General features: G+C 45.1%; 1 protein-coding gene across 1 annotated transcript in view; it reads right to left on the bottom strand.

The window, feature by feature from the left end:
* Nucleotides 1-2487: 2487 nt before the first annotated feature.
* Nucleotides 2488-23755, bottom strand: part of DLGAP1 (DLG associated protein 1) — a gene marked incomplete at both ends in the record, with an annotated part of 142705 nt that continues 121437 nt past the window's right edge. The window contains 4 exons of the mRNA XM_081996834.1: nucleotides 2488-2697; nucleotides 5547-5699; nucleotides 8073-8164; nucleotides 17500-17918. Of these exons, the coding sequence (XP_081852960.1) occupies nucleotides 2488-2697; nucleotides 5547-5699; nucleotides 8073-8164; nucleotides 17500-17918 (874 nt within the window). The remainder of the gene's footprint in view (nucleotides 2698-5546; nucleotides 5700-8072; nucleotides 8165-17499; nucleotides 17919-23755) is intronic.

The following is a 23755-nucleotide window of genomic DNA, read 5'->3' on the forward strand; positions in this document are numbered from 1 at the left end:
AAATACAGTGGTATTCAAACGCTTAGAGGGTCAAACCTTTCGAAGCTCCTGTAACACAAAGCACTCTAGGGTTACACTGGATTTCTGATTACTCTAGTTAAAAGTCTTTTTTATATATTAAATTATTAGCCCTTATCTTGTAAACCACAGCAGTAAATATTTGTGCCCTGTTTATAAAGATGTAGCTCAGATATCAATGGCTTTGAGAGGTAGCAAATTCTCTAGTGGTTTTAGTATGCGCTCATGAAAATACGTGGTGCCAGAACCTATTACCTCTCCTATTTTCTTGAATAAAATTAAATTAGCACCTGGCTATGATGTCGTAGGAAAAGAAGCTGTCTGGCATGATCTCGATGAAGAGTTTTAGCAAGAGCTTAACTTTTTGATGCCGATTTTAAATGCTTTTTAAATGCGAGCTGCAGAATCGCGCCACCTGCGCAGCGGGATTTTCCACGGGTTGGACCGTCCACACGGGTTTAACAGCTCCGGGCACAGACAGCCCGCGCGGGCGTGCGGCAAGGGGTGCACCCCGTGCCCCTCCGCGGGGAGGGCTGCCCCGCGGGAGCGGAAAGCAGCCTGCCTTCCTCTCCCCTGTACCCTTGCCCTGGCAGCCGGGGCGAGGAGCGCGCAGGGAGCGGCGGAGGGGTCCGGAAAGCATCACCACGGGGCCGCGCAGAGACCGGGGGCCACACAGGGCTCCTCTGCCCCGCACCAGCCCTGTCACCCAAACCAGCTCAGGCCGATTCTGCTTCCAGCAGCACGTGCCAGCGAGGCGGGCGCGCGTGTGTGCACACCCGCGCGCACACACGCAGATGGCTTTCGGCAACGTGCCCGAGACACAGCTTTCCTGATGTTGGCACAAGAGGTTTCGGTAGCGGCGTGGTCAGCATACCTCCCTGTCAGAGGGGCTGGAGGACCAGCTCCGGCCTCAGCCGGCAGTGGCTGGGGGGGACAGACACGCAGGACCTCTCGTGCTCCTCTCCAGCCCTATTGTCTGCCATTTCCCCCCAGTGTTAATGAACTACTTGGGATGCATATTTTTCGTGATTGCAAAACAATGGCAGAAGCCAGGGTAGGGGAAAAAAAAAAAAGTTCATATTGATCCCATAACTTGTGAAAAATACTTTATTGTTCTTCTTCAAGTGGGTACTTTATACTGGTAAGAAGAGGCTGAATTGGAAACTTACTCCTAGGTATGGACCGCTTGGTGATAGGCAGTCTGAACTGTAGCGTACAACCGGCTGTGGATAGAGCAAAGCAAGCCTGGCCTGGAAAAGCATCAGAGGCTCCATGTACAGCAATTCGCCTACAGGTGTCCGTGTGCGGCTGCGTGGACGTGTGAGATCGGGTGGTCCCAGAGAGATTAAGACATCAACAAAACCAAGCTTTTTTTTCTTTTTTTCTTTTTTTTTTTTTTTAACCAATATAATCCATACAATACAATACAAGAGGAATTGACAATACAGTACAATTTTAAAAATTCTTAATACTCGGACAAGAAAATCCTTCTTTTATATTATCTCTTCAACTGTCATTGCTTCTTATCTCCTTCCTTTTCACTCTTTTATTGCCTTTCAAAATAGATTATTTCCCTGGAAGATCGAATTCACAATCTTCTGCTGATTGAAATGTTTAAGTAGTGATTGATGAAATAAAAATGAGGCAGTTTGTGCAGCTGTGAGTGTGCAGGTATCTTGCCACGGGATCTTTTCTATCCCTCGCCATCTCACCTGTGGGATATACTTCCACTTTTTCACCCCCACGGATCTGTGGGGTTTTTTCTCCCCCCCTCCCTGCTCCCGCCCCAGCCCCCTCCCCGTGTGTGACTCCTTAAATTCAGGTGAGAAGGTGTGATTCGGAGGTTTAGAATAAAGTGCGCCATCTGCTTTAAAAAAAACAGTAATAAAAAGAAGGGAATCTGAGTCATAGCTCCTTTCATCTTTTGTGAGGAAGACGGCAGAGTCCGAAAGGATCACCCTGCATGACTGAAATTTCCAAAGTCCCCTACGGTTTGATATTGCTGTACACTGGGTAACAGACTAGCTTTAGGTCAACTAAAGAGCATGAGTATGTTAAACGGAGCATCTACTGTACAGGTGCGCAGGTGTGTGGAAGTCTGGGCGCCGCGTTTATTGGTTTCAAACAGAAAGAAAGAAAAAAAAAGGATTGTACTCGTTTACATGAGGCAAAGTGGCAGCATCAGTACATGTGACAAAGCATCGTGATGACATGGGCGAGCCTTCGGAAAGCAAGGGTGATTAGAGGACATCTCTCGGAGGACCGACAACTACGCCACGGCAGTGGAGTTCACTGGGAGCATCGGGGCGGCTGCGTACAGAGAGAGGGGAGGGGGAGAGGAGGGGGGAGAGAGTGAGAGAGAAGAGGAGGAGGTACAAATACTTCGTGGTGACCTGGAGCAGGAGCCTAGAGGGGCAGATTATACATGAGGCTTGTCTTGCCAGAGAGAGTCCTCCCGGTTGGATCCCTTCATAGCCTGGTCTGGGCTTCGGGGATGTATATCTCAATGCTTTCGGCGCTCTCGGTAGCTGAGTTCTGGCGGACCGATGCAGCGCGCTTGGCAGCCATCAGCCGTTTCCGGGCCTCTTGACGCTGCGAGCTTTCCAGAGAGCGTTCTCGTATGAGTGGCACCTGACCTTTCGATGGCTTCTTTGGCACTGGAGGAGGGACCCTTCTCTCCTGATCAAAGCAGAAGGTTAATGGCATTATACAGCTTCTCAGGGAAAGGCGGGAAAAACTAGGATACGTCAGTAGTTAGAACACACATTTTACCTAAGGTTTGTTAGCTCTTATCTGCCTTTCTGTCTTCAGTGAACTGGCTTTTGTGCCCAAGGGTTCATAAACATAGGGCAGGGGCAAAGGGGAGGGGAGGGCCGGCCGCAGCGCTACTTCTCCTCGGGGACGGTGCGTGTGAAACGCCGAGGCCCCCGCCGCTAACCGCTTAGCGCGGCTGCCCGGGGCGGGGGGGCCCAGGCGTCTCCTCCAGGTGCCAGGGCCTAGAAAGGAGGCCATTTCGGACGTGGCCACCCGCGGCTGGGGAGCGACTGCCGCTCTCGGCAGAGGAACTCTGGAGAGCCCCGACTCCTGGGCCACCCTCTTCTACACGTGCGTAACGCTGGGCGCTCTTAAACACGGAGGTACCGTGGTTTTGGCGTCCCCAAATGCAGATGGGAGCTAGCTGCCTGCAGCTGGCACATCAGAATAAATGTATTTTTTAAACACCATATATTTACGCATGTATTTTGTAGTGGCTTTAACGACTGCTCAAAAACCCCACCCTTTGGGTCTCACCACGCAAGCTCATAAACTCTAGCCTCCTGCTAAATAGGCATGACAAGCTATGATCAGCTAGAAATAGATAAAACTGGTAGGAAAAACTTAAAAACCATTAAGAGAACATGCATTAATCATCACAGTGGCAGCTAGCTCCAGATACGCGATCAACAAGGAGGACTTTTATGTATATCCGGGTGCATGTACACACACACAAAAAAAAACAACAACAAAAAAAAACCCTCAAAGAGGGCTCTCTCCCGAAAAAAGAAAAGTGTATTCAGGTCTGAATTTCAGGCGGTCACAAAGACTTTGTCAAGTTAATTAGATTGTCTTTTAAGTTACATCCCCTTCCAACTGTGAACATGGTCTCTGAGCGAAGGGATTTTATCGCACTACAAAGGTCCCATTCTGCCCTTTCGTTTTCTCTCATGCTGCTCACAACAGCTTTCACGGCTCGAGATATAAAGGTGCTTAGTTACACTTATTCACACTTCGCTTTTTCTCTCCATCCAGGGATTAATCTATGCTGCTTAAAAAGGGCCCAGTGGCAAAGGCCAAAGGCAACTGCAAATATGAATTCCACAGAAAGTTTTTTCTTCCTTTTTTTTTTAATCTTTTTTAAGAAAGGAGAAGATCTGTTTCATCTAAAATCATAGACAAATGCTGTTGAAACAGGAACACAGTCAGTGTAATTCTTTAAAATCTTTACCTTCCTACTGTAGGTCCCTTTCTTCAGCACTACTTAAGTTCCTTTAACCCGTTATAGTCTTCTTTTTGTTGGAAACTCTTTGAAATGTTTTTCAGAAGCAAAGAAAAGGCACATTTTTTTTAAGGAAAGCTCTCGTTTCTTACTGCTGCAATTGCAAACACTTGGCCTACCCGCTTTACTGTAAAAGCTAATGAAAGACCATATACCAGCGTTTCAGTGCATGCATGTTTGACAGTTTTAACTTCCTTTGTGATACATACTGAAAAAAAAAAAAAGAAGATAAGAAAATGACTTGCCTTCAGTAACTTGGGCTAGGAAAACCCATTCCCATTCATTCCCCTACAAAACACACTAGGTGTGCACAAATGGTGTGAACATGGCACTCCTAAGCCAGGAATGAGTATTTAGTCTTGATCGGAGGAGGAGGGAGAGTGCTACCAGCGCTGCCTTTGCAAACTTCCTGCTGCAAGATTAATGGGGTTTGATATTATTAAGGTTATTTGTCCGAAATAAAACACCGCTTTGGTCATTGGCAGCCAGCTGACCATAGGTTGGGGCAGCCCGGACTCCTGTCTGAGCCACTGCACCTGTAAGTCACGTTCCCCCTCCTTCTGGTGACCCTACCTGTTGGCTCTATTCATTGGTATCAGACCAGCCACGGTGGAAATTCAGCCATCGAATTACATACCTATAGGAGCGCGACATTAGACCATTGATTCCTCTAGGAATGGGTCTGTCTTTTAAGGATTTTCTGAAATGTTTGTTTATTTTGGCTCACCCGAGTGCTCTTTGTCTCAGTGCGGATAGTGAGGAGAAAAATAAGGCGATGGTGCCAAATGAGAATGGAAAGTGAAATGTGGCTCATACTTGGAGATGTGGTAGTTTTTCATGGTGACAGAAGAAGACCACATTTAAAAAAAAAGACCAAAGCTCCAGATGATTTTTATGCTACCATGGGTAAACAACACCACCAGCAAAGTGAACCTGTTTATGAAATCACCCATTAAAAAGCACCCAAAATAAACAGAAAATAAACAAACGGACAAAAAAAAAAAGATGTAGTTCTTTCATGTAACATTTTGGAAGGCATATTTTTGATATCGTTCTGTTTGTAATCTGGTTACCAAAGTCAGCGATGGTTACAGTGTTTCCCTAGTTTTTTCAGTAACACAACCTAGAACTCTTGCTATATGCAATAATATGAACCGTAAATGTTGATTTATTTAATTTTAAGAATCAATATATAAGGCAGTTCCTTCCAACGATTGATCATCTAATATGATTAAATGTAAAGCTTAACAAAGTACCACATTCCCATTATCCGATTCACAAAGACAGATGTGGTTTAAAAATATGCCTGAAACATATTACAGATAATATCCCAGATGATTATTATGTAAACATTGTTATTACAATGAAATTAATTTGATATGAACTTCATTTCACATTTTTAACGTCAACGCTGTAACACAGAGGCCTATTTAATCTGTCCAGTATTTGTGCAGGGTTTTAAATGAAGCATACAAAATCTACAATGTTCTACCTTCTTGTCATGAGGATCCATCTGTTTCCAATTATTGGCCTTTAACTGATGAAGTTCATCAAATTTCATACTAATATTTTCTATGGACAACTGCAGCATATCCCAAAACCCTGCTAAATCCTGGGAGGTCGGCCGTGGATGTGCATTAGGATTCTGTACAACAAAAGAAAAAAACACATTGGCTTTAGTACCTCTTAATGTAAAGCATTTGTGCAAACGGTTACGCATCTTGCTAGCAAAGCAGTGGCAGATCCAAGCAATCGGTGGGACACAGAGAGAGAAGCAAAGCGGAGCGCTACTTACTGGAGGGGGGTTTTGTGAGCCCTCATGCCCCCACAAGCCCCCGCTCCCCGAAGGCAGCGGCTCCCCGCCACGGGCCACAGGTGGCAGGTCTCCTGCAGCAGGATCTGCCTAGGGATGTTCCCGGGTGCAACTGGTGATATCCTCACTGCGCTGAAATTAATTGCAGGCTTCCTCTTCACTCTCATGAGGAAGCTCACACTTGCAGAAGGACTGATACCTGTGCAAACGCACACTTGCTGCATTGCACAAATAGTGATATACTGGTGTGTGAATGCTTTTCCCACCCTCCGAGAATCTAAGGGCTACAAAAATACAGCATTTCAAGTAAAATTGCCTCTTATATGCCTCAGGCCAATTTCTTCCCTTTTTTTTTTTTTTTACAAGAATAAACTCTGCAGGGTGAAAGGCTCAGAAGAGAACATGCAGAAGCACAGTAATCCCATTTTTACAGGTGCATTTTTGGGAAGAGTAAGACTGGGACACGTACGGGGAGTGTTGCTTTGCATGTGCAAACTCAGTCCAGCTCATCATCCCCAGAATATTGCTCAGAAGAGCACACCTGGACCATTAGCATCTCTAGCACGGCATGGGCCAGAGGCTGGTGACCCAAGAGTTCCTGTTCTGTCTTGTGTCTCTTCAGTGCAACTCAGCTCTGAACATTTTCTGCGTGCAGTGGACATACATGAAATGGTCTCTGCTTTGCTGGCAAAGGCTTTCTGCAGGATATGTGTTTGTATGCTGATTCCCAACTGAAACTCTTCAAATAAAATGAGGTGTTGCATATGCTCACTTCAAGCACTTTTTTTGTAAATGCTGAGCAATCCCTACACCAGTCTGAGTCAGCAAAGTTTCATGGGTGCTGTGGCCTCATAAGATTACGCTGGTATATTTTAATTAATCAGTTAATTAGTTAATTAATAAATTATTATTAGAACCTTGCATGTTGTTTTACATGGCTCAAGTTTTACTCTGTGTTCAAGTTTCCTACCTCACCAGAAGCAGTAAACCCAAAAGAATCAGTTACTCGCCTTACAAAATTTTTATTTGCGCTTTTCACAGCAACACTGATGAATGATTTTGATAGGATGACTGTACCACCAAAGGAGCAATTACTGAAAACAATATATTTTTAGATTCATAAGGAGACCAGAGATTATACTTGGATTCCTAGTTTTTCAGTGCTTGACACTATCAGGTTGCCTGGTTGTAGGCTTTTATTAACAAAGATGCACAATCAGAATGCTTTTTGAATTTTTATATTAAGAATTAGAAGGCTTATTCAGAAAGAGCCAATTTCTGCTGCATTTGTCCACTTAGGCAGACTTCAGTTTGGGGCTTGATTTCCAGAGGTGCATTAACTGAAGTGGAAGATGATGACCATACTCAGGTGAGTATTACAGGGTCTGCCTTCCCTTCCCTATTCTATGCTGACAGAGATTAATGCTCTTTTGCTTTCTGGGCTTTTAGGAGTTTATGCCAAAATTGGGGATTAAATGCATTGTATCTACTACGCAAGGATGGATTATTAATTAAAATTTTGAAAATTTTGATAAGTGCTGTCATATTTGAGAATACTGCTCTATATTTATCAACAGGAATATCATTCTGATTCTACTACTACAGACAGCATAAAATAGCAAATAATAATAATAAAAATAGTGGTAGCATATATCAGTTACATACAGTAATTGTAATGATAACACACTGGCTCTTTTCCTCTTTGCCCTTTTAGCATTCTGGAAAATGATTTTTGTCTCTTTCCTTATTGGGATTGTGGAACATGAAGCACCAACTTGCACTGTCTGATTTCCTGCTATTTCTGCCTTGTTTAATACAGGTGGCATTGGGATTACATGGGAAAGACCCACTCATGAGACTTCTGGTCCACCCTAAAAGACTTTAAGGTCTTTTACCCAAATATCTCTGTGCCCATACAAACTGAACTCAGAGGTCAAGGGACAGATTCTTGTTTCCCTGAAGTCAGTAGCAGAGCCTCAGTGATATTTCACTGAAAGCTTTTTGCCTGCTGTTATTTTAAAGCTCTCAAGCTATTGTGAATCTCATACTGACTCTGCCGAGTTTCACAGAGTCACTCCCAAATTCATACCAAGGCCTTTACTGGAACAACTACCATGTTAGTCAGAAAATCTGTCTAGTTTAGGTACGATTATTCAGAGGGTTAGTAAAAGGCACACAACAATGTCTAGCAGCAAAGTTACATACCAGGTTTTCTTCACAAAGTTCTCTGAACTGGTAAAATTTCTGGGCCATGAGAAGCTGGGCACTGCCCACTGCAGTTCGAATTTTCCCTAGAACTAAGAGAAAAAGAAACATAAGTCACGATGCTTTCTCTGCTGTGGGCAACTAAAAACCTATAAAAAGAGAGGAGAAAACTGTGCAATAATCAGCTCTGGCTTTCAAAAAGTATGTTATCTTTCAGTTACAGATTAGAGAGAAGCTGATAAATCTAAGGCCAGACCTGCACTAGGCAAAAATACTAATCTGTTGCTGCGTCTTACTCTCATTCCCCCAGTGAGACCAGCTGTAACTAGCAAAGAGCACTTCCATGGTGGCATAAACATGGCTAATCAAAAGCTTTTCCAGCCTGCAGAGAGAGCTCACCAGAACTTACAGCTCTCGTCATCGCTGTGACCCAGGCTCAGGCTTTGAACACAAACCCAGCTCCCTGGGCAAGGACACGTGGCTTTCAAACCCCGTGATGCCACCTACACTCTTTGGAAAACACTCCGTCTACCAGCATTTCTGCCACCTCGCTTAGCAGCTCGGCACCTTGCTTCCAGGTTTAGCTGAGTGTTGCTTGATCTGAGCCCCGGAAAGCGAACAGCGATTTTAGTGCGCACGAATCGATGAATCTCCTTCGCACCCTCCGGCTATTTCCCATGAGCACAACCTGAAGTGGCTTCTGCCTTTGAATTGGGATGCCCAGGCATACTTCAGGCAGCAATCACACCCCTCTCCTCCTTGCTGATGACCTGGAGGGAGGTGTCAAAGAGTCCTAGCCCCAGCTCCTGCGTCATCTGGGGGCTCCTTTGTACAGACAGCTGGGTACTTACGGTCTCTTTGGACTGAGTGCTGTGAAGGACTGCGGTGAACCAGAAGACAGCCCACAGTAAATACGTCTGAATAAACCAGGAGCTCCTACTGTTTTGGCTGCATTCAACCTCACCCAAATGGTGAGGTTTTACTGCTGCAAGGGGTAGTTGGGAATACACACACCCAAAACGGAGGCATGTACCGCTGCATTCGGAAACCTGCACTTCCCTGGGGCTTTGCTGAGTTCTGCTCAAGGGGAGTGTGTGTATGTGCGTACATGTGTGTGTGTATATGTCAAGAAAGAAGCAAGCATGCAGAAACAGCAGAAAGACAGACATGGCCTCAACCGGCAGTAGGACAGCGAATCCAGAAAGGGAGTGCTGTTTTGGGGACTGCTGATTGAAAGAAAATTGATGCTGTGTGCAGCTACCGGTTTGTTTGAGACTTTCAATGCTCAGGAGAAAAAACAACAACTACTATGCTATATGCTGTCTTTAAACAAACAGGTTGGCATCACAGATGTATCTGGCTCCATCATTAATTCTCCCTCTCGGCTGAAGCAATTATCCCCCAATTCTCTGGTTAAATATTGATTTAAAAGCTAATTCAAATTAGTTCAAAAAAATTACCACTTCATTAATGAAAAACATGAATGGCAGTCACTGTATCATAATTTTCACTGTCATTTCTCTGCATAGGTATTTGTATTGCCCCAGCCCTCAAATAAACACAGCAACATTTCCATGACGAATTTACTCTCTGGGTCCCTGAGGCAGGTGCAGGAGAACTGGATGAGGTTGCTTCCTCAAGGTGAGTGAATTTTTGGCACAGCCTAGAAGATATACTAGTCCTAAGCTGCCATCCTCTGTACCGTCCCTTGGGCACGGTCACTTTTTTTGTATAAAACCTAACACAAAGTTAGCAGAGCTTCACTGGCAAAATACCGTGAAGCATTTTGACTTCCCACAATAAATAAATAGACAAATAAATAAATACAACTTTTCTATAACCTCTTCTGACAACATATTTAGTGTCTCGTGCTCCCGTGACCAGCTGCAGTGCACGGTGGCAGGTCACAACCAGAATGCCACCACGCAATGGCTGGTAAGAGGAAAAGCCTCTCCACAGGATTCACTTGCGTAGCCACACGCTTAAGCAAACTGGCACAAACGCTCATGATGAACCGAAACCAGACACACGGTAGTACAAAATCTGTGTTCTGCTCCTTCAAGGCAAATGGCTTTTCCTGCAGCAGCCTTAAAGCTCGCTTCTTAAGGCTGCTGAAGGAAAAGTGGGATGCAGAGTTCATTTATACTTCAGATGTACAAAGGGGAAAGAAAAAAAAAGGGAGGGAAGAGAGAGTCTTTTCCCCATTTTTTTCAGGAACTATAGGAGAGCCCTCTGCGAACACACACAGAGCCCAGACTTTCATTTTGTTCCCAGAACTCAGCTCAGCACTGCCAGGAAATAGCCATGAGCTGGAAGATTCACTAAGCGGAATATTTTCAGCATATTGCGCAGGGAGTTTTGCACACAACTCTCATTATTGTTAGCAAGGCTTGCGTGTCTAATTCTATGCGCACAGTGCTGAAAATGGACCCCTTGGTGTGTCTAGTCATTTATGCAACCCAATATGCAAACCACTCAAATGAAAGGACTTTTCAATAGTAGGAGGAGCTACTCCGGGAGCTTTCATGTGGTTCCCATTGTTATGAAAACTCTTCCCACTGAGTATATTTGGGAACAGCTGCCTCATCTGGAGCTTGGCCACTCTGATGCTTCCCAAGACTTGAGAAGGAGAGAAAAAACGGTCTCTCGACTTCTCAGGACAAAAAAAAAAAAGACAAGGCGAGTTTTTCCTGGAAACCTGCACCACCCAAGTTGGAAATCACGTCCCAAGAAATGTAGATACACCTTGTCGGTGACGGATGGGAATGTGTCCCTTTCTTTGAGGGAAGAAGAGCTTAATATTCAGAGATCTCTGCAGAGGGAAAAGGAAGTCCTTGTCCTTGGCTGCCTAGCGACTGGCTATTTGCCTAAAAACCATCAACCCAGCTGACTGTGGGATGCATGCTGATGCTGTTCTCTATTGTTGCCACTTCTGCTGTAGCTGCGGCTGTATCTAGTCAAGTGTCACTGATTCCTCGCCCCTCAAAAGCAAGTGGTCTGTTAATGTGCAACCCGTCAACAACCAACTCTGTCAGGGAAGTTAGGAAAAGGAAAAAAAAAAGACAAAGCGTGCGAAAGACTGAAAGGAATATCTCCAGAAGGCACAAAGCCTTATCAGTAGCCTAAATTTTGTTTTCAAACACACATTGCTTTTCAGTGTTTCAAGGCAGAGTGCTCGTTTCGCTTACTCAGTCAAAACCTTTGGTGACAAAGAGAAAGGCCAAGGTGTAGTAAAAATAAAAAAAAGTAAAAATAGAATAAAGCTTTCTTAGGAGGAAAACCTGTGAGGTTTGAAGCCAAATGCCAAGAAAATAAATGGAATTACAAAGATAATACTCAAAACATCAGAAAAAAATCAGAGGAATCTTTAACAACAAGGGAGATGGGGTGCAGGAGAAAGATGTATAAACATTGAAATTGATGTGTTCAGCTAATGCGATACAAACAAAATGTATGAAACCAAGCAACAGCAAAAAATTCCAACCCATCAAGATGCAATCATAACGGATTTAAACACCTATATAATGTTATTCATGGCTGCTTTCTATTCCATACAGGATTATACAGCACACTCAGCACTGTGGGATCTGAATGCCTTCCAGTAATGCATTAAGCAACATTATTAACATCCATCATATGCTTTACTGTCACCCCTTCCCCAGGGGGAGAAGTGTGTGTACTGCAGTGTTTTGTTTTTACAGTTTGAATTTTTCCCTTCCCCCACACCCCTTGCTTTGACCTCTCTTCCTTGTAAATCCAGTTATCTCCTGTGACAACTTTTAAGAAATAGATATGTCTACTCTGGAAGAACTGCCTCAGTTTAGCTCTTTTGATATAATTCAGCTATTGTGGAGTGCCTTCTCACTATTATTGTTCTGGACTAGGAGTCACAGAATGTTATTCTAGGATAGACGCATGCCAGTGAATTTCCTTGTATGTCTATCCCCCCAACCTGTTCTCCTTCTAAAATATTCTTAAATATAGACTTAGACTATGTGCTGGTCAAGCAGTAAGTTCTTGCTTCTCTAAGAACTGCATAGGACCTACTCTGGGATTGTAGACTTCTATGTATCTCCCCCCTCCAAGTCTTTGTGTGAAAAGAAATGAAATAACAAAAAAAGAATTGCGAACACAAGCAAAAGAATGGTGGTGTTGACATCCGCTCTACCTTGGAAGGAGACTGTGTGTGTAACAAGGATAACAAAATATAAGAAACCAACAGCAAAAAACACCTGAAGTGATGTGAAAAGGCACCACATAGAAGCCACGGGAGTTTTGAGGAGCGACAGCGTTATTTGGCCTCAAAACACCAACTGATCTCTTTGCATTTCAACTTTGACAGGCCCCAGGGTCTAACAAGTGACAAAGGAGGCACTTCGGGACTGTGACTATCAAATGCCCTTAATGTGAAAACACCTGGCCGGTAGGCAGGGCTCAAGCTAGGGAACAGAAAACCAGCGACTTGCTCACTGCCCCAGGAGCAAGTGGCAGGAACAATAGCCGAAATTACAGGGACACAGCCTGACATTTGTGTTGCAGATGTTGGCTGGGCACTGTGCATATGAAGCAATCCTGCCATAGAGCTGTCACAATCCATTTCCAAGCCAGGATGGACCAGCATTTTAGCCTATTCATGTTGACAGACCTACATTTAAATAACGCCAAGCATGACAAAAGCCAGGAAATTCAAAGTTAAAGCTACTGCTCAGGTCTTAAGCTCGACTGTTAAGGAGAAAACAGCCAACGGAGCAAACTATGGAAGGAGCAGTCCTTGCTTTGAGTCATATATACTTATAGGAGTGATGTCATTGAAATTAATAGGGCTGTCTGCATGAGTAGATGCTGTTCACTGGGAGTAAAGCAGTTTCCATGTGTTCTCTGACTTACTTGGCTTTTATTAGCACACTTTATGCTTTTTCCCTAACTAGATTGTTTCCTTGCCTGTGGATTTCTCTTTTTTCCTTGCTATCCTTTGGACACTGACAGGGCTTCCAGCCAGGAGCTGGCTTTCCTTGAAGAAAACTTGTGTACAGACAAGTCCCTTCTGGGGAGAAAAGAAAACCAGAACAAAAAAAGGACGAGTTGGGCATAGGGCCAGAGGCACATAGCCAGGGGGATTCCAGCAGGACCCGGCCACTCCTCAGGCTGGTGATTGTCCCTCTGCAGGGCTGCATCAGCCCGCTGCAGGACCGGGCTGCCTCGCTCCTCCGAGTGACAGGGACCAGGACAGCTTGGGGAAACACTGCAGAGGACCGACCGGCAAAGGGCTTTGCTTGCTTGTGAATGAGAGCGAACTCATGGGTCTCCTTTTGTTTTGCCATGCACAACTATGACGAAAAATATATCTTTTCCTTAACTGTCTTGTCTCGTGTCTAGCCTTCACTCTTTAAGTCTTCCTTTGAAACAATGAAAGCAAACCAAAACAGCAGAAAGTGTGCTGCAAGCATTGCATAATTTGCCAGAACTGGCTGAATTTGCAGAGACTGTGGGCCTAAGCAGTGAGGTTACTGCAGATTTGAGGTCAACCTTTGTTTGCAGACTAGCCCAGAGGAGAATAATATGCATGCAAGACAGTTATAATGACATGTCTTGTCAGAGCCTTGGTTTTCTAATTTAGTTTTCACTTGATAGGCCTGACCTGTCTTGCCACTAAACCCACATTACACCTGCCTTGTGGTGAATCAGGCCCGCTGTTTTCTTCCAATGATTATCTTTGCACTGAAGCTACGGTACAGCCCCACGTGAAAGAGAAACATTTCGGGAGGCGTGGAGCAAAATGAAGACCTCTGGTTTTAAATTAAAAGATGGTAGATTTAGACTAGAATGAAGAAATTTTTCACAACAAGGGTGGTGAAACCCTGGCACAGGTTGCCCAGAGAGGTGGTAGATGCCCCATCCCTGGCAACATTCAAGGCCAGGTTGGACGGGGCTCTGAGGAACCTGCTCTAGTTGAAGATGTCCCTGCTCACTGCAGGGGGGTTGGACTAGATGGCCTTTAAAGGTCCCTTCCAACCCAAACTGTTCTGTGATTTTGTGATTCTATGGTTCTTCCAGAAAGGTTAATGCCCCATGTGAAATAAAAGCAACAGAAAAAAATCCAGAAAAGCCAGGCCGAGGCCGTAGGTGTATGTTTCCGTGCCTACCACTGCTGGGAAAAAAAGAACAGCGAACAGCGCTGCGCGGGGAGCCAGGCCTGTCGCTGCTACTTCTGCGCGTAAATGGTTATGCCAGAGGCCTCAGCCAAAAGTCAGGCTCTGACTATACGAAATTTTGCAGGGGAGAGGTAGGAGGAGAGAGCAGAGAGTTGAGGAGGAAATAAAAAAAAAAAGGTAAACAGTTGATTTCACTTGAGGCCTGGTCCAAAGCGTCAATCCTCACACGGTGTTTAGCCTCCTATCTCTAACTTTTTTTTTAATGAGAGCTCTTAGAGTTTGTAGCCAACGTCCTCGTAACAGCAAAATACAGGGAAACTGCATCAGGTATCCCAGCTTCAAGTCTAAGTGGTTTTCATCTGCCTCTTACACACGCCATGGCTTTATCAGAAAATGATTTCAGATAAAACCAGAACATACTACACCATAAATAATTCATGGCGGAAGGGGAGCCACGTTTCTCTCTATATTGGCATTTCATCGTGCAGCCACCGAACTACAGCTTGTTTTCATACGCAGCGGCAGACTCCATTTCCCAGCTAGAAACATTCAATCCCATCTGGTAGACTCATTCCCAGCTAGATAATACCCAACGTATCCATGTAACGTGCAAGCTACTGTCAAACAGCAGCGAGCCGTCTCCCTGAGACAGCTGTTTCGCACAAGGGCCGCATTGTCTGGAGGAAGCGCGGATCGTCTTACGCGGAGCGCCGGGGGGACGAGCCCTCTCTCAGCTGCCATGGCATCGAGAAAACCTCCCTCGTCACACGTTCTCGTTATTCTGTTATCTGGCCAAACACACGCTGGGGATGTCAGGTTGAAAACAAAGGCTGCGTTCCCCACTCTGGTTATATTTCATTAGGAAAACCAAAGCAAATGCACCTCTTCTGCTCCTTTCCTCCCACTCTTCAAAGCTTATAGGCGTATGAAAAAGACATATTTCGGGGCAGGGTTTGTAACAGGCAGGCTTTTGTGTCTGGCGCTGCTGCGTGGGCAGCGTGGCCCCGGCCATATGCTCTTCCTTGGCACCAGGTAGAGCGAGGAGTGCTGAGCCGCAGTGGAAAGCCCCGCGCAGCCTCTGCGGGAGGCAGCTGCCACGTGCCGGAGCGGCCGCTGGCGTCACACCGACATCGGTTAGTTACCTCACCAGTGACCACAGCACCCAGGTGACCCCTTTTCTCCTCCCGTTTCCAGCGATCACAAAAAGTGCTGGTGAGAAAAATGAAGAGGAGGAATAATGCACAGGACACATGCCCTGCATGCTGTAAGGGGCCATTGGGAATGGCCAGCCTAACCACTCCTTTATCCTCCCCATGACTTCTCCCACCCACTGCTCAAAGAAGAGCCCTTTAAAACTATCATATATCAGAGACACCAAGACATTGACAGAACATTCTGTACACGAATATATACGTTCTGCATGTATCAGCCTCGTAGAACTCACTTCATGTTCTTTTCCCAAGGTGAATAACTACTTTGATGCACATGTAAAATATTGGTAGGTTTTTCCATTATTTTCAGTTCATAGAATCATAGAATGGTTTGGGCCAGAAGGGACCTTTGGAAATCATTGTATTGGGTTTGCATGGGAAGATTTTGGTAGCAGGGGGGCTGCAGGAATGGCTTCTGTGAGAAGCTGCTAGAAGCTTCTCCTGCGTCCGATAGGGCCAGTGCCAGCCATCTCCAAGACGGACCCGTTGCTGGCCAAGGCCAAGCCCATCAGTGACGGTGGTAGATGCCTTTGGGAGAACAGAGTTAAGAAAGGGGGAAAAAATTGCTGCACAACTGCAGCCGGAGAGAGGAGTGAGACGATGTGAGAGGAACAGCCCTGAGACCCCCAGGCCAGAGCAGCAGGAGGGGCAGGAGGGGCTCCAGGCGCCGGAGCAGAGGTTCCCCAGCAGCCCCTGGGGAAGCCCAGGGTGAAGCCGGCTGTACCGCTGCGGCCATGGAGCTCCACGCTGGAGCAGATCTCCACCTGCAGCCTGGGGAGGGCGCCACACCGGAGCAGGGGGATGTACTGGAAGGAGGCCGTGACCCCGTGGGAAACCCACGCTGGAGCAGGCTTCTGGCAGGACCTGTGATCCCGTGGAGAGAGGACCCCAGGCTGGAGCAGGGTTGCTGGCAGGACTTGTGACCCTGTGGGGGACCCAGGCTGGAGCAGCCTGTTCCTGAAGGACGGCACCCGTGGGGGGACCCAGGCTGGAGCAGTCTGTGAAGAACTGCAGCCCATGGGAAGGACTCCTGTTGGTGAAGCTCGTGGAGGACTGTCTCCCGTGGGAGGGACCCCAGGCTGGAGCAGGGGCAGAGTGTGAGGAGTCCTCCCCTGAGGAGGAAGGAGTGGCAGAGACAGCGTGTGATGAACTGACCACAACCCCCATTCCCCGTCCCCCCGCGCCGCTTGGGGGGAGGAGGTAGAGAAAATCGGGAGTGAAGTTGAGCCCGGGAAGAAGGGAGGGGTGGGGGGAAAGTGTTTTAAGATTTGGTTTTAGTTCTGATTATCCTACTCTGATTTGATTGGCAATAAATTAAATTAATTTTCCCCAAGTTGAGTCTGTTTTGCCCATGACATGTTCAGTTCTTCTTCCCTAATTAGAGTGAATGAATAAGACATGAGCTACCCAACCCTGCTTGCTAATGAAAGCTTACTAGACATTCCCATTACCTTACAGGTGGGGTAATACTTCTGGCAGCGGTGACGACTGAGAAGTAGTTTGCATGTGTGTGTTTTTTATCACAGAATATGAAGAGCTTGTTTTGCCGGGAAGATCAAAGAGGAGTGAGAACTGCAAGGAAGATGAAGGGAGGCTGGAGAGGGGAAGAGAGGGAGAACAACTGGGACACACAACTGAAATCTCTTTCAGTTGGGAGAAGCATCTGAAGACTCTGAAACCAATCACCATCTAAAAAGGCAATTAAAATATGAATTTAATGACAAGGAACTAGAATCTGTTCCATTATATTCTGAGGTTGTGAGAAGTGATTTGAAATGGAAGAGTTAAGAAACATTAATACTACAAGATCCCTAGCCATGATCTCCTAATTAGCTGTTGATCTATGCAATCCCATAGCTAATACCGCTGGAGTTTCAGAAGTGCCGAGCATTTGCATTCCTTGTCAACTTTAATAAGGATTATTATGTACATACATACAGTCAGAATCATGACCATAGTTTCATTAGCTAAATAAGAAAGGGCACAATACAGAATTCACTGGAGTAAATTTGACCTATATTAAATACCTTTTCTAGTTGCAATATTATTGTACCAGTTACTTACTGTCCTCAGGTAAGTTGTTTTCCCGTTCTTCTCTCTCCATCTGTTGGCACCAGCCCTCCATACGATCTCTCTCTGCTTGAAGTAGCTTCAGAAACCAGTGGCCATCTCGTGGGCACACTGACCTTTGAACAGCTTCCAGAGGATCTTCGGTGATAGAGTCAATCCAGGGGTCAGGAGGAGGTAAAATTGATGGATCAAAATCTGTATCAAAGTCATCATCCACTGCACATGCATGGTAATGATTTCCTGACCCTTGTATGCTAACGGTAGAGGTGCTTGCATCTCGGGAAAATTGCCTTGCTATTTGTCCAGAACACGTATTGTCCTCTTGAGGGTCGATTATTTCAAAGTTCTCATGGAAATCCAGGTCTGCTTGCACAGCTGTTGTTACACTATTAGATCGTGTAAACCTGCGAAAGCTTTGGAGAGCACAAACATAAAATGCTTAGAAAGCTTTTTCTATGTAACACGGTAAGAAAGGACTTACTACGATTCCGCCACTCCTCCTAAGACTGGCAGTCATGGTTGTCAGTGCTACACTCAGGTGCTTTTTCTTGAAAAGATCAGCATAAACTTCTTTTCTCATTGCAAGCCAACAAACAAACATTTATCTTTTTTCCATGCAAGCTCACTGTTTATTGAGGCAAGTGCTCCTAATTGATGTGTGGCTTAACAAAGCCAGAGGCTAGCCCAAGAGACAGCTAACAGTGTCAGTACCTCAGGATTTTAGGTTACCAATAAATGAAAAGTTAAAAGGGCCCAATTTTAAGAAGTGGCTTATCTTTCAACTTTTAAAACTCACACCCCTTTGAAGTTACACACCCAAACTCACAAGCCACATTTAAAAATCACAGATGTGAGATTGATAAAATAGTAATGCCAATGAGTCCACTATCTATGTAACGTTATATATTCCATTTATAAAGAAGATAAGTATTTTTAACCCAGAAAAATATTTTGTATTGCTTCTGCATATTTACTCTTCATAATTACGTATCTGCTAATACCACTGCCATCTCTCACAATTTTAGTGCCCATGCCCAGTGTTCAGATGTTTTGTTATTCACAATCAACCTTCAGGTTTACAATAGTCTTCTCTTTTTCACCAAAGCTAGCATTCTCAGTTGCTACCATAACAGCTGCCACGCTGCAGGTAGCCTCCTTTCACCTTGCATAGTTTCCCTGTGTTGGAGCCTCTGAGAGCAGAGAGCAAATCCTGAGGGTAAAGGCAAAAGCAGGGAAGAGAGGAGGTTTGGGCTTTGGGTTTGAGTGAGTTTGCTTTATGTAAACAGCACTCCAAATTCTGCAGTCCAAGGCATCTGAGGTGAAGAGGCTGATAGAGAAGGAGCAGAGAGAAGTGTAAGGAGTAAGAGATACCTAATGCTGTTGCAGGGGGTGGTAGTGAGAGCAGATATGACAAGCAGTACATTGTGGAGGGAATGAGTGGAAAATCTGCAGGCAAATAATTACAGAGAGTCAGGGCAACTCTAGAAACTGATTCACTGAGGAACACAGGAAAACAAGCGAAGTAGACGTCTGTCTTGCCCCATGATGATAAAGAAGGTAGAACCATAAAGTAATTAACGTAGATGTTACTTAAATTAGCAATATTTAGGCTTCAGAATTAACGTAGTATTGAACTGAATAGGGACAGATTCTCACCCCTTCTTCTTACTAACCCAGGATGCCTGTGCACTCATGCAGGTGCTAGTTCACTTCTAATTTGCTCACAATCTGACATTTACTCTTGAAACCACTGTTAGGATCCATTTCCCTGTGATATTTTGTCTGCTTTGCCTTGACCAGTTCTATTTTCAGTTTGAGCTCAAGCGTCAATGAAAATGCTGAGGGGACAGTGGAGCTGGATGCTGGGCACTGTTTCACTCCCTTTCATTTATATTCTACCTTCCACTGAAAAGCAATAGCTGATTAGACAAGGCCAACTGACAGCAAAATGTTGTCAAGTGTATTTAGTCTGCAGCTGGGGAGGGAGCAGATGGAAGGATGCTGAGGGAGAATTTCATGTCCTATATACCTGATGCATCCAGATACCCCAGGAGGAGTGCAGCAGACTTCAAGGAGGACTGTACCAGGTCCTGCTGATAGAGGAAATTAGTGGCTGTTGATCTGGGGCTTTGAGAGGAGTAGAGCAAAGCAAAACAGGAGTTGAGAAGGGTTCTCCAATTGAAAAAAAAAAAAGGGTCAATTCCTCTGCAGAAGAAATCTCAAATTAACATCTCAGTCACACCAATCCCTGGAAAAAGTTAATAATAGGTTGTGTACATATTTTTTTATAATGGCCTAGAATACAAACATTTTAATGTAGTGCTTGCTGCTCGTGGTTCTTTTGAAACAGGTGTTGTTAAGCTATGCAAAAGTCACGGTTATGCCAGTGTAGTTTTTCATGATATGCACCAGCAAACTGAAAACTATGGAGCGAGCAGAACTCTTCAGCTCAGTAGTATTTACCCTCTGACAAGCAGAGAAAAGCATTTTGCTATAGACTGATATAGCAGAAAAAGTTCAAAAGAGAGGACAAGGATCACTGGAGATATGGTATGGCTTCCATAGGAGGAAAGACATTTCTTGGTTTAGAAAACAGATGGATGAGGAGGGGTATGAGAGACCTATGAAATCCTGACTAGGTGATGTTTCACCATTTCTCAGAGTGCAAGAACTGTGGGGAGGAAGGCAGCCAGTTGCAAGGCTTAGAGGTCTAAAGATTTACATCTAGCAAAAGGAAGTATTCTTCACACAGTATGTAATTAAATTGCCACAGGATCCTGGGAAAACCAAAGGTAAAAATAGGTTCAAAGAGAACCTGGTCAAATTCACAGGAGATCGGTCCGGGAAGAGCTATTACACAGATGTCATATCTGGCTTAGGAAGTCCCTGAACAACAGACTGCTAAATTGGGACGGTCTACTGGGAGAAGTAGTGCTTTCTACACACCCTTTATACTTTTCCTTTGTACACAGTCCTTTATACTTTTCCTTAGTATCTGCTACTGGCCACTGGCAGAGAAAAGCTGTTAGACTGCTATTAGTGGTTAGAAAGACTTTAGCTTTCGGCTAACATTACAATGAAAATCTTTTGGTTCAATCTATGCTAGCTTTTAAAAAATTTGCTGCAATTTGGCCACCAACCTGATAAATCCCTTATCTGCACTGAAGTGCGTGCATGCATACACACACACACACACAAAAATCCCACCAAACAAAGCCCACAGAGGATTCCTTTTCAGTCATTTAGTCAGGGTTCACTGAGAGCCAAGGAATTAGTACACAGTGTAGTCTTCCACACCATCCACGGTACTGGAGAGAAGAGCAAATGCCTTAATCCCAGGCTCATTCTTCTCCATACCCCTTCATCCACATCACAGCTGCCTTCTGCTTTCCCCAGTGCCCTAGACACTGATATCCTTCTGTTTCAGATGACCATTCGTATTTTCAGTTAACACCCTGGCTTTTCAGTGTACTCCAAATCCCAAATGTGAAAACATCTAGGTCTACTTTCCAAAAGGATGTATTGCTGGAAGCACTACATTTCAAAGTTTTCAGGAGTGTACTTTTACTGGGTTCAATATAAGCCAGTACCACCAAAACCAGACTCTGCTCAACAAATAAAATAGAATGACCTACTTTTTTTGCCTTTATTTTATCTATATAATAGTATGCTACAGACTTGCTTGACAGATTCTTGGCACTGGATTGTGTAATCTATCTGTCTTCAAAAGAAAAACAACTTGGTAACAGAACATAGCATCAGTCAAAATTAAAAAAATGCTCCCAAGGAAATGTACGTTGAATGAAATGGATATACAGGAAGGCACCCACTATCTGCCTGCCTCCAGCACATCCATGTAAAATGCCTAATAGATGGTAATTTTAGTCTCTGACATAGCTTCCTCATTCACTTCCAGGATGTTTTACTCTTACAAAATACCATTTGTGTCCCACATGAGTCTTTTTTGTTTTGCAGTCAGTTAAAACTCCATACCACAGCTGAAGCTGGTGCCTAAGTTTTCACTATTTCTATTTCTACACATACAAAGAATTCACAGGTCTACCTAAAAAAAAAAAAAAAAGCGTTCATAAATTGCTGGTAATCGGTAATCGTTAAAAACAGAGATTTGCTTCTTCCTCTGCTTTCAGGCTTGGCCCTTTTGTAGTCAGTGGTGCCCTGCAGGCACAAGGTGTAATAATTACAGCTTCAGAGAACTGCAGCAGATATCTGGCCTAAGGTGCAGAAAGCCACGAAACCTCAGACTGGATAAACCAGTATGGAGAACAACAGCACGATGTGTTTTGAACAGCAACAACAGGGTCACTTGTTAGCATTCAACTCTCTGCTCCTAAGTCGTCTTTTGGTTTCTCTTGAAAAACAGGTTTACATTTCAGCTCAGAGAACTTCTTTCTTTCCTAAAAAAAACTCCCAAAACCCAGAAAAGATCTAGGTTTCAAACCAACTGATGCATGGTGAGTCTCAGAGGCACTTACATTAAATTTAGCCTGCCTCACTTTACCCATTGGCTACACTATACTCTTTCTCAGTTGTGGGTTTCTCTGCTTAAGGTTGCAGCCACTGTCAGCAGAACAAAACAAACTGCAGGAGGAGTTAGCCATGATGGTATCATGCCTTCTAATAGCAGGATCTCCGGCCATACATCTTTAAGCTACACATTCTTGTGTGCTTTGCTCTATCCCCCCCCATTCTCTCATTCACATAGTCTTTTTTTAATCACTAAAAGTCTTAGCAGGAATCCTTTATGGCAATGTTAGAATAGACTATTTCAGTTGGAAGGGACCTACAACTATCACCTCGTCCAACTGCCTGGCCACTTCAAGGCTGACCAAAAGTTAAAGCCCGTTCTTAAGGGCATTGTCCAAATATCTCTTAAACATTGACAGGCTTTGGGCATCGACCACCTCTCTAGGAAGCCTGTTCCAGTGTTTTACCACCCTCTTGGTAAAGAAATGCTTCCTCATGTCCAGCCCAAACCTCCTCTGGTGCAGCTTTGAACCATTCCCATGTGTCCTGTCACTGGATCCCAGGGAGAAGAGATCAGCATCTCCCTCACCAAGTCCTCTCCTCAGGAAGCTGTAGAGAGCAATGAGGTCGCCCCTGAGCCGCCCAAAGTCCTTAGCCGCTCCTCATAGCAGATGCCTTCCAGCCCTTTCACCAGCTCTGTTGCCCTCTGGACGCATTCAAGGACCTTCACACCCTTCTTAAATGGTGGGGCCCAGCACTGCACGCAGAACTCGAGGTGATGCCGCACCAATGCTGCATATGGTGGGATAATCCCCTCTCTTGACCAGCTGGTTGGGCCGTGTTTGATGCATCCCAGGATGGGGTTTGCCCTCTGCCAGGGCACACTGCCGGCTCTGATTGAGCCTGCTGCCGACCAGCATCCCCAGATCCCTTTCTGCAGGGCTGCTCTCCAGTCGCTCCTCTCCCAATCTATACTTGTGCCTGGCATTACTTCATCCAGAATCTGGCAATTGGACTTGTTGAACTTCTTCCCATTAATTGTTGCCCAATGCTCCAACCTCTGCAAGGCCTCCTGTCCCTCAAGAGAGTCAACAGCAGCTCCCAGTTTGGTATTATCAGCAGACTTACTGCATCCAGATCTTTGATAAATATATTGAACAGGACTGGCCCTAGAACTGAGCCTGTAAAACATGGTGGAGCTTCAAATACAGCTTGGGCTCTTCCTTTCCATCCTGCACTCCCCTGCTGCCCCCCAGATGGGGCTATCTACCCTGCCCTTTCCAGTGTGCCAGTAGCGCAGCAGTGCAGGGAGGAGGTCACCCTACAGAGACCATCCTCAGCGAATACACACCCTGGGCTGGGCATGTTTCTCACCAGCAGAGTTTGCAGAAGATCAAAGCATTCCTGGGATCTCTCATCCTCAAATAAACCTGCTCCAACCTTTGTCTTGTGGCCCTTTCTGGGCAGCACTGGGGGGCATAGCTGGAACAAGAGGGGCCAACACTTTGTCAAGGCCTAGCACACAAGACCAGGTCAGGGTCCTTAGCTTTAAACAGGCAATATTATTAAGCCTTGTTTTTGAAACTGCCTCTCTCTTCTTCTGAATACCAGCTCAGTCACTCGCAGCCAGGTTAGAATCATGGAATGGTTTGGGTTGGAAGGGATCTTTAAAGACCATCTAGTCCAACGCCCCTGTAGTGAGCAGGGACATCTTCAACTAGATCATGTTGCTCAGAGCCCCATCCACCCTGGCCTTAAATGTTTC

The sequence above is a fragment of the Phaethon aethereus genome (genome assembly GCF_964289735.1).
Source record: "Phaethon aethereus genome assembly, chromosome: 2".
Classification (NCBI taxonomy): domain Eukaryota; kingdom Metazoa; phylum Chordata; class Aves; order Phaethontiformes; family Phaethontidae; genus Phaethon; species Phaethon aethereus.